At 39.5% G+C, this 13,166-nt stretch overlaps 3 protein-coding genes across 3 annotated transcripts in view; all 3 read left to right on the top strand.

Annotated features, from left to right (window-relative positions):
• Positions 1–13,166, top strand: part of LOC141004097 (E3 ubiquitin/ISG15 ligase TRIM25-like) — a 36,963-nt gene that overhangs the window by 21,682 nt on the left and 2,115 nt on the right. The window lies entirely within an intron of this gene.
• On the top strand, positions 322–6,656 carry LOC141003974 (E3 ubiquitin-protein ligase TRIM47-like). Its single transcript, XM_073475477.1, has 7 exons — positions 322–558; positions 2,067–2,441; positions 2,626–2,721; positions 2,832–3,065; positions 4,207–4,369; positions 4,644–4,703; positions 5,923–6,656. The coding sequence occupies exons 1-7, from the start codon at positions 322–324 to the stop codon at positions 6,654–6,656; spliced, it is 1,899 nt and encodes a 632-aa protein (XP_073331578.1).
• LOC141003713 (tripartite motif-containing protein 16-like) lies at positions 8,727–12,673 on the top strand. Its single transcript, XM_073475145.1, has 7 exons — positions 8,727–8,985; positions 9,570–9,944; positions 10,087–10,182; positions 10,310–10,543; positions 10,763–10,922; positions 11,008–11,067; positions 11,181–12,673. Exons 1-7 carry the CDS (start codon positions 8,749–8,751, stop codon positions 11,351–11,353), a joined length of 1,335 nt encoding a protein of 444 aa, XP_073331246.1. The 5' UTR covers positions 8,727–8,748; the 3' UTR covers positions 11,354–12,673.

The raw sequence follows: 13,166 nt of genomic DNA, 5'->3' as shown, positions 1-13,166 counted from the left end.
TTCTTCCCTAAAACTACATAGTGCACCTTTAAGGCAAAACGCAGTCTAATACAACAGTTCTGCAATAAATCCTACTTTCGTAAAGACTATGATGTTCAGTTTTTGTCTGAGTTGCTGTTGAACTGTTTGTGTTATTTAACTTACCTTCATTGATACACGGTGGGTCCAGCAAAGGTGTGTGATTGAAGCACTGCCCTCTTTGCCATGTGACTTAATGCAACCAATAAACATGTTTATTGGCCCCTGGGCCTGCTGCTCCAGTGGGAAGTAGCTTTAGATAAGACGAAACTTAGGAGTGCTCTTCACTGCGCACTCATCAACATGGCTGAGCAGCAGCAGGAGCACAGCATTGACCTGGACCAGAGTCAGTTCTGCTGTTCAGTCCGTCTGGACCTGCTGAAGGAGCCGGTCACCATTCCCTGTGGACACACTTACTGCAAAAGCTGTATTGAGGGATGCTGGGACCAGGAGGAGCAGAAAGGACAGTACAGTTGTCCTAATTGCAGGGAGACGTTCAGTCAGAGGCCTGTGCTGAGGAGGAACAACATGCTGGCTGAGGTAGGAAAGGTTGTGAGTACAGGCCTACAGGTGGGAGGTTACTTTGAGACACTGGCAACAGTGTCTGCATTTAGACTGTAGTCCCTTAAAAGCCAAATAGTTTTATAGAGTTTAACTCTAAATCTTTAAAGTGATTATTATCTTTCAAATTTAAATATCTTTTCAGTAAATCTCTTATCAGCACGTATGGAGTTGTTTCAAGAAGTGGGCTGCTGTGTGTGAAAGTCATGATCGAGTAAGGAAGTGAAGGCACTAGTGACGGCGATATCCCAGACTCCCTTGCAAATCGTGTAATTTTAAGAGTTGCTGCGTCATGAGGAGAAACTTAACACACTCTGTGAAACGGCGACAACGGATTCTAACTCATTGGTGCCTTCTTGTTAATTCGGCATTAAATACAGTACATTAAGATTTTTCTTTCCTTGTAAAAAGCGTCACTTTGTCACCTCATCACTGTGAAATCCTGTTTTTTTGCTTCCGTGTCTGAAGCTGCTTCAGACACGGAAGCAGCCGTTTGAACACATCGTTTCAACTGGCAGTGAATAAATCACACATTAAATGACACAATAATATGTAAATGTTAATTTCTCTATTTATTTACAATTTTGCATACATTTGTCTTCATAAATGTTTCGATTTGTTTGTACTTTCGGGATAAAGGCTCTGATTGATAAACAGTCTAACTAATTTGAAATTTGCATTCATATCCTTAAAGTCTTAATATGCCTGTGAATTAGGCTCTATTCAAAAATCATAAAAGCTACCATCGAATCAAATTAAATCAAATCAACGTTATTTATATAGCCCAAAATCACAATCACATATACACATATATAACTTGCCATGTTGATGGGGGGGGAAAAGACGCACACATCAGCCAACTACAACCACTGGCTATAAATATGTCCGTGATTTACCACAGTTCTAGCTGTAGATATATGGTGGGTTTTATGCACCAAGGTATTGGTTACTATGCCACTACAGGAAATACTGTTCATTCTCCAATCAGAGCCTTTAAACCGCCCCCTGACTTTTGATGGATGAAATTGACAGATTTATTCTTTGTGCTGCTGCAGGTTATGCTCAGGATAGAAGTACAAATAGATACATGCAATCAAAAAAGCATTGATAAATGTGTGAATAAATGAGTAACTAAATAAATAGAGAAATACATGTAGCATTTATATTTTTTAATGTCTTGTAATGCGTTTTATTTATAGAAACATTTTATTATATAATTATGTATTTATTAAGCATTGAATTATATGTTTATTATTATTTGTGTTATTTACACGTTATTATTTTATTATATATTTATTTTTGTGTTCTTATATTTCAGTTTGGCCCATTAAACTCCGCATACAGAACAATTGTAATATAAAATATAGAAAAAATTATAACATTTTCTATAAAACGAGTAACAGATTTAGAGAATTGAGAAGCTGTGCTACACCTGTCCTTTTCTGCAATACAATATTTCTCACCAACTTCCATTTTATCGCCTCTAGGTTGTTGTGAAGCTGAAGAAGACGAGCACCCAGCAGGCTTCTCCCCCTGCTGTTGTGGCCTGTGCCGGCCCGTCAGATATTTCCTGTGATTTCTGCTCTGAGCCCAGACCCAACAAAGCCACCATGTACTGCCTGGCTTGTTTGGCATCTTACTGTCCGACTCACCTCCAGCCTCACTACAGTGTTCCTGTGTTGAAGAAGCACCAGCTGGTCTCTGCTACAATCCCGCTGCAGGAGAAGATGTGTACGAAGCACAACAAGCTGATGGAGATCTACTGCCGGACAGACAAGAAGTGCATCTGTTATCTGTGCATTATAGATGAGCATAAAGGCCACAGTACAGTGTCAGCTGCAGCAGAGAGGGCCGAGGAACAGGTAGAAGCAAACACACAGCAGAACCAGTGATCATGAAACTGTAGACGGTTAACAAAATCAGAAAGGTCTGCAGTCTGACATATTGACAAGTTTGTTATTTTAGTCCAAATTGTATTACCACCTGTGATGGAAATAATAGAATAAGTACTGATTGTATCAACAAAACCCTGTACTTTTATTTCAGAAACAACTGACTGCGAGTCAAAAGAAAGTCCAGAAGAGAGAAAAGGAGCGAGAAAAGGAGCTGAATGAGCTGATCCAAGCTCTGAAGGAGTTTAAGGTGTGGAAATTAGACTTCAGTGCTTGTAAAACCTACTGTGTCAAAAAAAAAAAAAAAAAATCTGAATTTTGCCACAGAGATAATCTTGATGTTTGTCTTTGTATGAACAGAGCTGTAGCGAGACTGCAGTGAAGACCAGCGATGAGATCTTTGATGAGCTGATCTCCTCCATAAAGCAGAAACGCACTTTGGCGAAGCAGCTGATGAAAGACCAGGAGAAGACTGCTGTCGCTCAGGCTGAAGAGCTGCAGCTGCAGCTGGAGGACGAGATCACCAAGCTGAGGAGGAGGGACTCTGAGCTGGAACAGCTTTCTCATATGGACGACCACATCCATTTCATTCAGGTACCAGAGAGTAACTGTACAGGACCAGTGAGGAGCAATTTTGTCTGTTTTGTAGTATTTTAATACAATATATGTGTCAAGTGCCCTCACTTGTGCAAGGTATCAGTGCAGAACTCCCCACTTGAAAGGCAGCTAATCTCGGGAGGACTTTACAGGATTCCACTCATCACACCTTTGCTCTTTTTACTTCTTTCTTTTTATTTATGGAAGTCAGATGCAATTGTGGATAGTCAGGTGAAAAACCTTTAAACACAAACAAACACCACGTTAAGAAAAAGAAACAAGATAAACACATACAAATTCTTTAAATAACCAGAAATAAACCCTGTAAATAAGCAGCAAATAATTAATATCCCAAATAAATAAGTTAAATACAGTATACAGCTATCACCTTCAATACATTTGATTTAACCTTATGATTCTAAGATTTTAACTATACAATAAATCAGCTCTCCAGGATAAATCCAAATACATGATACTTTAACTGCATTCAACCATAAAATAATATTTTAATTACATTTATTTAACATGATCCCAACCATCTACAGCTCCCAATCAAATCACCCAAGTGCTCACCACCATTAAGTGGACACCAGCAGTGCAACAAACAAGGACATGAAAATACAAAGAGCTCACTGGCTGCGTCTCCCCCGAAAGCCCAGCTCTGCACAAACAAATCTTGATATTCTGGTCCAAATCTCCAGATCTCAGTCACCTCTCATGCTGCGTGCTCCCACTGCTGCTCTGTAGTGATTGTGAGTGTGTGTGACTCCAAACCCAGTTAATTAACCAACCACCCTCACCTGCTGCATTCAGCTGGGAGAGGCGCTCAACCTGGTGTATCCAGGCTGGAGGGGCGTGGCCCACAGTTCAGCTCCACAATATGTCAACCCCGATTAATGAAACAAGCCAAAGCACTCACTCTTCGTCTGTAACTGTAGAAGCTTAAAACATGCAAAACTCTGTAACAAAGCTCAGCTGAATACATGAACCAAAGGTGACATCTGCTGGCCAAGTTAATTTTTATAACAACTTTAGTCTTAGTTAACTAAAAGTTAACTATTGATCTATTATACTTTGGACAAAAAAGTTTGACAGATGTGTAAAAAGTGCAAATTAAAATGATTGTATTTCATTTCAGACTTTCAAGTCCCTCTCCAACTCCTGTGAAAATCCAGCTGTGCGTGTTGGTCCTTTTGTTCGTCCTAAACATTCATTCAAAGCTGTGACTGACGGCGTGTCTAAGCTGAGGGATGATGTAGACAGCCTCTTGAATGAAAAATGGCCCGGGATCTCTAGAACAGGTACCTTACAGAAATGTTAGGAAAAAACTTCTGCACACTGTTCACTTCACTTGCAATGAATTTTAATAACAATGTTTCGTTACTCAGCTACCTTCATCAGGTTATCTTGAAGGTCTAAGTACCGAAAACATTGTTATTAAAAATCATTGCAAGTGAAGCGATCCACAGGTGTGCAAAAGCTGTACTCTGTGAACCTTACAGTATAAAAACCCAGGGGTATACAGTGGTTAGATTCAGGTTCAGTGGTATTTAATTGTTTTAAATTTCTTTATAGTGTCTTATATAGATGTTGTGATGCCACCTGAACCAGAGACCAGAGAAGACGTTTTACGCTGTGAGTAAAACATTTGATTCTTCACATATCAAAAAATGCCTATAAAAAGTATTCATCCCCCTTGGATGGTTTCCCCTTTTATTGCTTTTATAAATGGAATCATGGGCGATATGGTCAGTCTTCAAGGTGACCTTGAAGTCTCCCACATGCCTTTGGGTGAACTTAATGTGAGCTTTCTTCAACATTGACTTTGTCTTTGCCACTCTCCCACAAAGCTTTGACTGGTGAAGAACCCGGTTAAAAGTTGTTGTATGCAGAGTCTCTCCCATGTCAGCTGCTGAGGCTTTTAACTCCTTCAGAGTATAGGTGTCTTGTTGGTCTTCCTCACTGGTCTCCTGTCAACTACGTGTTTTTACGGATCAATGACCGAACCACCATTTAAAAGAAACATTCCATGACATACCAGAGGCAGATTTACACATGTGCCATATTCCTTTAGATTTCTTAATGATGGATTTAACTGAAATCCAGGGGATGTTCAGTTACTTGGAAATGTTTTTGTATCCATCCCCTGACTTATACTTTTCAATAACCTTTTCACAAAGTGTTCTCTTGTCTTCATGATGTAATTGTAGCCAGGGATGCTGATTAACCAGTGACTGGAACTTCAGACACAGGTGTCTTTATACTACAATCACTTGAGACAAATTCGCTGCACTCAGCTGATCTCCATTTCACTAATTGTGAGACTACTAGCACCAACTGGCTGGAATTAAGTCAGTTAATTTAAAGGGGGTGAATACTTGTGCAATCACTTATTTTACATTTTTCTTATTTAATTGACATTACTTTGTATAACTTTGTTTTCACTTTGACATTAAAGAGTTTTTCTTCTGTTTTGTTTTGTATATTTTTTGTATATTGACTATGGTAGCATTTGAAAAGCAATAAGAGGCACTTACCCTTAGCACTTACATCATAGCACTTTTGTACTTATGGTATCCTTGATAAATAGCAGCTACTTTGCTCAGATGAGGGCTTGAAAATTATTTCTTTTTTCTTTTCTACTTTATCGAAGGTGATATGTTGTGGTTTCTCTCTTGTGACAAATGTACTTATTGTACTTACTTACTTATTGTAAGACCCTTTTGCTAAATGCCCTAAATGTAAAAGTAAATGTAGGGGGAAACAATGAAGGGGTTGAAAACTTTTTTAGGCACTGTAAAAACAACAAAATGACAAACGTACAGTCTCAGTGATGGATATTATTCTCTTTCAGTGTCAAACAGAAGGAGAATTGTCCTCTTGGGAAAAACTAGATCTGGGAAAAGCAGCCTGGCTAAAACCATATTTGGAGAGGAACTCTTCAAGATCGGCCACAATCCCAACTCCGAAACAAGAGAATGTAAAGCAAAATGCAAGTCTGTCAATGGGAGAAGCATCACTCTGATCGACACTCCTGGTTTCTTTGACACAGGCAGACCTGAGGAGGAGTTGAAGCCTGAGATAGTGAGGTGTATCACAGAGTGTGCTCCTGGGCCTCATGCTTTTCTCATTGTGCTCAAACAGGAGAAATTCACAGTGCAGGAGCAGGCTGTCATCCAAAAAATTCAAGAAAACTTTTCTGAAGAAGCTTTCAAATATGCAACAGTTGTCTTCACTCATGGTGACCAGCTCCCTGAAGGAAAGACGATTGAAGATTTCGTCACCATGATTAAGCCTTTGGATGATCTGGTGAAGAAGTGTGGAGGCCGGTGCCACATTGTCGACAATAAATACTGGAAAGAAAAACCAAAGCATGAATACAGGAGCAACCAGCATCAGGTGGAGGAGCTGCTCAAGTCCATAGACAAGATGGTGATGGAAAACAATGGAAGGTGCTACACCAATGAGATGCTGCAAAAAGTGGAGGAAATGAAAAAACAAGAGGACAAAAACATGAGACAGTCACCAGAAAACGTCACAGGAGGATTGTGGATTAAGCTAAAAAGAGTTTTATTGACAGATTTTTGATCGCTTGCTTGGTCTGGCAGAAATGGTTAAATCAGATGTTAGAAGTGTTCAGGACCTTGCAGAGTTCTTCCGAAGAGCAACAGTTGCATATGCAGCTTTAGAAAGTGGAGTAAAGGGAGGTCAGACAGGATTTAATGCAGCTGAAGGAGCAGAGACGACATGGGAAGCCGCGCAGAAGGCAGCGAGCGCTGTCTGGAGCCAATCTGGGTTTGCAGCAGATCGAAACAAACAATAAAGCATCGTCAATAAACAGAGTGGAGCAGGTGGTTGACTAGGAAACAAGGGGCTACGTGTTGAGTATCAGTGCGACTATTGATTTAGCAATACAGGGGAAATAATTAGTATATATCTGAGAAATTGTTGTTGATGAAATGCAATTCTTACATAATGATTCAAGACAGTTTGAGGACATTTATTATAAATTATGACATTATTAGACTCTCATGTGATTATTTTATTATAAGATGAAAGTGATTAATTATCTCAAACTGTCTGTAACTAATTCTTTTACACTGTCAAGATGCTGAATAATGTTTTTGTTTCCATCAGTTGATTTGTTCTTGGTGAGTTTTGGCTTTTTTTTCTCTTAATTTTTTTTGAGTGATCCAACAGCAGCAGCTGTGAAAACCTATCTGGGAAAGATGAAAGACATTTATTATGATATTTAAATGGAATTAGTGTTTTTTAAAACATTTAAAGGGGCACTGTGTAGTGTTAGAGAGGACAATATTACAATACAATATTAATGAGGTAAAAATACAAACTCAGAAATATTTATCCTTTCCATAACTGAATAAACAAGCTGTTCTCAGAGGAAAATAAGGTCCCAGAACACTGTTTGATGCTAGAAAGGGGGCAGGGTCCGCCACATATAAACAAAGTAAAACAATAAAAAAAACTGTGTTGTCCTTTAAGGTCAGTTTGTTTATTCAGTTTATTTAGTTTGTTTAGGCATTTAAAAAAGTCAATAGAGATCTTTCTCTACTGATTCAAATTTCTTCCCTAAAACTACACAGTGATCCTTTAATTCTTCATTTTATATTTGATGTTTCATTTTAAACTTTCATGACGTTTGGATGCTTTAAGAAGCTTTTCGTTTTTTTACCCCAATTTTTGTTATTAAAGTTATTGCTTGTGATATACGTGCATGTAATCTAACAATTAAATATCTGTGTGCTCATAATTGTTTCCCAGTCTCTGTTCCATTTAATATTTTAGACATTTTGGATGAGCTGATTGAGTTTTTATTAGAATTTCTAAGGTTTCTAAGGCAACTTGGGGCCTCATTACAAGAGAAAGTCTTTAGTGCTTATCCTGTCTTAAAGGTAGCTTTAAAGAAACATCTTTCTGTCACAGAGATCCCTAAACTCATGGCTGTGCCCTATCCTATCTCAACACCTCATGTCTTATGAAAAGCAGTCCACTGGTGTCTCATTGCACTCCTCTCTCTCTCTCTCTCTTGGACTCATTATGGACAGATTAAAAACAAATGCTCAAAATCGATACAGCAGAACCAAAGGTATGGCATTTGTTATTCTACGCCTACATTACCCACAATGCACCTCAGTTACTGCAGTGGCATCACTGGAGGCAGTTTATCGACTTGAGTTAATAGAAATGACTCGAATGACTTGTCTGTGCTCTTTTTTATGTTTTAAAGTTATTTTTTGATTTTTTTTTTACTTACTGTCAGTAACTTACTGTTTGAAAGTGGTGGGGAGAGGCTACATTTAAATCATTGTCATACTTTTTGAACAGGTAAGATAACTGGGCCTATAATATCTTTATTAGACAGGTACTTTTCTCTTTATAAAGACTGCAGTACCTTGGGGTCTGGGGGTGCCTTGACTTGCCAGTTTATGGCTTTTTAAACCGAGCTCAAACAAATAAATAGCAGTCACACCCAGCCAAAGACTAACCACACACTAGCCATAAACTGGCAGCTGCATGTAATGTGGTTACTTTGACAAGGTTGGATGAGTGCTGCAAAAGCCCCGCCTCAGTGGGAAGAAAATCCCCTGAAACCCTCAACTTGAGAATAAATGAAACTTAAGAGTGCCCCTCACTCACTGCATGTGTGAAAGTCATCCACATGGCTGAGCTGCAGCAGGAGCGCAGCATGGACTTGGACCAGACTCATCTCTGTTGTTCAGTCTGTCTAGAGCTGTTAAAGGAGCCGGTCACCATTCCCTGTGGACACAATTACTGCAAAAGCTGTATTGTGGGATGCTGGGACCAGAAGGAGCAGAAAGGAAAGTACAGCTGTCCTCAGTGTAGGGAGACGTTCAGTCAGAGGCCTGTGCTGAGGAGGAACAACATGCTGGCTGAGGTAATGGCGGGGAAATAGAGATGGTGGTAGTGGGTGGTTGTTAACTTATAGGTTTTTAGGTCACTTTGAGCCACTTCAGTTGCTGCAAGCCAAACGTGTAGATCTAAACTGCAGCACTTAATAAAATGATTATTAGCCTATCTATCAAACTGTTGGACCCATGTATCCTGATACCTACTATTGGGTCACTATTTTTACTACAACTGTCAAAATCCAGCATGTTATATTAGTTCTTGATGGTGAGATTATTATTTTTTTAATCATCTTTTGTTTTATGCAATATGTGGTCATAAGCAATGAGGGCTGTAAAGTAATCTTAGGCCCCTCTCATTTCTTCACAAACAGCCCAATTCTTGGAGATTCTTGAATATTGTTGTTGCCTGCAACCGCGACCAAATTCTGAGTAGTCCTGCGAAATATTTCACCTGTAGGCAGTAACATGATAAATTTGAATGCCTGTTAAAGGCAGGAGTCTGCCAAATATCCTTATCTTAAATATTCTATATTTTGTTCTTATTCTGTGTTTATCTTCGGTGTCATAATCTACAATATTTCTCACCACCTTCTCATTTTATTGCCTCCAGGTTGTTGAGAATCTGAGGAAGACGAGCACCCAGCAGGCTTCTCCCCCTGCTGCTGTGGCCTGTGCCGGCCCGTCAGACGTTGCCTGTGATTTCTGCTCTGAGCCCAGACCCAACAAAGCCACCATGTCCTGCCTGGCTTGTTTGGCATCTTACTGTCCGACTCACCTCCAGCCTCATTACAGTGTTCCTGTGTTGAAGAAGCACCAGCTGGTCCCGGCTACAGTCCCAATGCAGGAGAAGATGTGTAAGAAGCACAACAAGCTGATGGAGATCTACTGCCAGACGGACCAGAAGTGCATCTGTTATCTGTGCATTATAGATGAGCATAAAGGCCATCGTACAGTGTCAGCTGCAGCAGAGAGGGCCGAGGAACAGGTAGAAGCAAACACACAGCAGAACCAGTGATCATGAAACAAAATGTTAACAAAATGTGTTATTTTTATTATTTGAGTCCATTTTTCTTATACATGTGACAGTAATAACTGTATTCATAAAACCATTCAACATTTTCTTTCAGAAACAACTGACTGCGAGTCAAAAGGAAGTCCAGGAGAGAGAAAAGGTGCGCAAAAAGGAGCTGAATAAGCTGATCCAAGCTCTGAAGGAGTACAAGGTGTGGAAATTAGACTTCAAGTATTTGATCCTGTGTCTGTATTGATCACTATAAAAGAAGTAGTCTTGTCCAGGTTTTGATCTCTGGCAAGATGTGCTTGTAAAACCTTCTGTCTTTGTATGAACAGAGCTGTAGCGGGACTGCAGTGAAGGCCAGCGACAAGATCTTTGATGAGCTGATCTCCTCCATAAAGAAGAAACGCACTCTGGCGAAGCAGCTGATGAAAGGCCAAGAGAAGACTGCTGTCGCTCAGGCTGCAGAGCTGCAGCTGCAGCTGGAGGACGAGATCACCAAGCTGAGGAGGAGGGACTCTGAGCTGGAACAGCTTTCTCATATGGACGACCACATCCATTTCATTCAGGTACCAGAGAGTAACTGTACAGGACCAGTGAGGAGCAATTTTGTCTGTTTTGTAGTATTTTAATACTCCGTTTTTCTGTCAATCCCGACTGATGAAACAAGCCTAAGCACTCACTCATCGTCTGTAACTGTCGATTGATCTATTATACTTGGGACCAAAAAGTTTGACAGATGTGTAAAAAGTGCATAATTAAATTAAAATTATTTTATTTCATTCCAGACTTTCAAGTCCCTCTCCAACTCAGGAGAAAATCCAGCTGTGCGTGTTGATCCTTTAGCTGTGAAACGTTCGTTCAAAGCTGTGACTGACGGCGTGTCTAAGCTCAGGGGTGATGTAGAGAGCCTCTTGAATGAAACATGGCCCAGGATCTCTGCAACAGGTACCTTACAGAAATATAAAAACCTTGGGGTATACAGTGATTTGATTCAAATGCTGTAGTATTTAGTTTTATTTTTCTTTGATAGTGTCTACTCTTGATGTTGTGCTGCCACCTGAACCAAAGACCAGAGAAGACTTTTTACGCTGTGAGTAAAACATTTGATGCTACATGTTCCAAAATACACCAGGGCATTGATTATAATCTGAATATCAAAAGGTTGACGTTGAAATGTGTTTTCCTGTTTTGTTCTTCTGTCAGATTGCTGTCCTCTCACACTGGATCAGAACACAGTCTCTGGATATTTGTCCATTTCACAAGAAAATCGGCGAGCGACGAGTAAAAATAATGGTATTCGTTCTTATGATAAATACTCAGGCACATGGGTAAATGTCAGGAACAATATCAGGCAGGTGTTGTGCAGCCAGAGTTAGTACCTGGTCTGTGGCAGTGTCATACAAAGACATCAGTCAACCATCCTCATATAACTCAGAGTTTGGAAATGACAACAAGTCGTGGAGTCTAGACTGCTCCCAACAAGGTTACTATTTCCGACACAATAATGGAAGAACACCAGTGTCAGGCAATCGAACCTCCACGGTCGGAGTTTACCTGGATTATGAGGAAGGTACTTTGTCCTTTTATAGCATCAGTGGTAGACATATGACTCTGCTCCACAAAGTAGAAACCACGTTCACTCAGCCTCTCTATCCTGGCCTTGGGCTGAAGAATGATGGATCTCAGTCAAGCAGCGGATCTTATGCAGAACTGATCAAGTTGTGGAAATGAAACATATATTGAGGTGGTTGGTGTGTGCCACTGTTGATCAGGCTGTAATTGGCCCTTCAATATCCTCCTTTTTTTTCTACATCTAGACAGTTTGGCGATCAGAAAATCCACTGGCGAGTTTCAGGGAGGATTTCTACGGAAGGTTAGGACCATTGTAAAAATAATAATTACTTCTGACTTTTTTCACAGACTTCTGAGCAAAAACGCCAGAACTCACATTTTTTTTCACAGTAGCCATAATCCTCTTCTGTAGATTTCAACCACATTAACAAAGTGACATAGTGGAATGATCAATATACGATCATAACATATGACAGATGAGAGGATGTGATTTTACAATAGCGAGGAATTAAACATTAAATCCTGAGTCGCCCGAATTTCAAGTTCAGTGCTCAGTGTTTTCTTTTGAGTTTTTCTGCCAGTTTTCTCTGTATCTTCTAAAAATAGTGACTACTACTGAGATGAGAATTTAGTTGTTTTTAAAAAAAAACACACATAAAAGACATTTAACTTTAAACACTTTCATACTTTGGTTAAACTCGTTCCTCACTGGGGTTTCCAGATGTTTCTCACCAGGCACGATGTGGGTCTATGCTGAAGGTTTGTCTAATTTAAAACTGACTTTTCCAAAAATGTTTGAACACACTTTTTAAAAACAAGATGTGTCTCAGAGTGCTGTGGCCCTTAATGCTGAAAGTTTGTTTAGTGTTTTGCTTTTACTTGTGCCTGGGATACTTGTCACCAGATACTTCAAACCATGTTAGCCTTTATAAGTTTATTTAAACTCGTGCTTTTTTCCCCGACTACGACTGTTTGGTGATGAAGAGTGGACATGTGATACATGTTTATTTTCAGTTATGTACATTATCCAAATTCTGTACATGTGTAACAGTCTGTTTTGGATTTTTCTTCTTTTTTTGTTCATTATTTTCACAATAAATAAATAAATACACACTTGACTCACAGCCCATTGTTTCTGATTTTCATTTGTCTCTAAGTCAGGGCTCCAGACTAACTTTTTTTACTAGGAGCACAGTGGCCCCTAACTTAAAATTTTAGGGGCGCAAGCAAAAAATTTAGGGGCGCACACTATAAATCCACTTGCAAAGTTTTCCTATCATTTTCACTATATTACTGATAAATACTTTGACAATAAATGCATAAACTACAATCTTATAAACTTGTGCAATAGTTTTAATAACATACACCAGTTATACAGCTTAAAAACACAAAGTGAATATTTATGCTCTACTGACAACAACAGTAGTGTTTTAATTGTCGTGTTTTAATTGTGTAGTGCCAGTCTTATCAGCAAATTTCATGTTCCCCGCATGTTGTGGGTATCGACAGCAGAATTTGCAGTTCATTGAATTCGTCTCCCTGAAATACCTCAGCCAGGTGAACTCACGCAGGAAGTCAATATTGGAAGTCATATTTATTGAACAGGAATTGCCTACA

The sequence above is a fragment of the Pagrus major genome, chromosome 10 (assembly GCF_040436345.1).
Source record: "Pagrus major chromosome 10, Pma_NU_1.0".
NCBI classification, from domain to species: domain Eukaryota; kingdom Metazoa; phylum Chordata; class Actinopteri; order Spariformes; family Sparidae; genus Pagrus; species Pagrus major.
This window is presented reverse-complemented; position numbering and strand designations above follow the sequence as displayed.

Coding starts and splice junctions, on each gene's coding strand:
- LOC141003713 (XM_073475145.1), top strand. CDS start 8,749: ATGGCTGAGCTGCAGCAGGAGCGCAGCATGGACTTGGACCAGACTCAT. Junction 8,986..9,569: donor GGAACAACATGCTGGCTGAG/GTAATGGCGGGG, acceptor TATTGCCTCCAG/GTTGTTGAGAATCTGAGGAA. Junction 10,923..11,007: donor GCCCAGGATCTCTGCAACAG/GTACCTTACAGA, acceptor TTTCTTTGATAG/TGTCTACTCTTGATGTTGTG.
- LOC141003974 (XM_073475477.1), top strand. CDS start 322: ATGGCTGAGCAGCAGCAGGAGCACAGCATTGACCTGGACCAGAGTCAG. Junction 2,722..2,831: donor AAGCTCTGAAGGAGTTTAAG/GTGTGGAAATTA, acceptor TTGTATGAACAG/AGCTGTAGCGAGACTGCAGT. Junction 4,704..5,922: donor CAGAGAAGACGTTTTACGCT/GTGAGTAAAACA, acceptor ATTCTCTTTCAG/TGTCAAACAGAAGGAGAATT.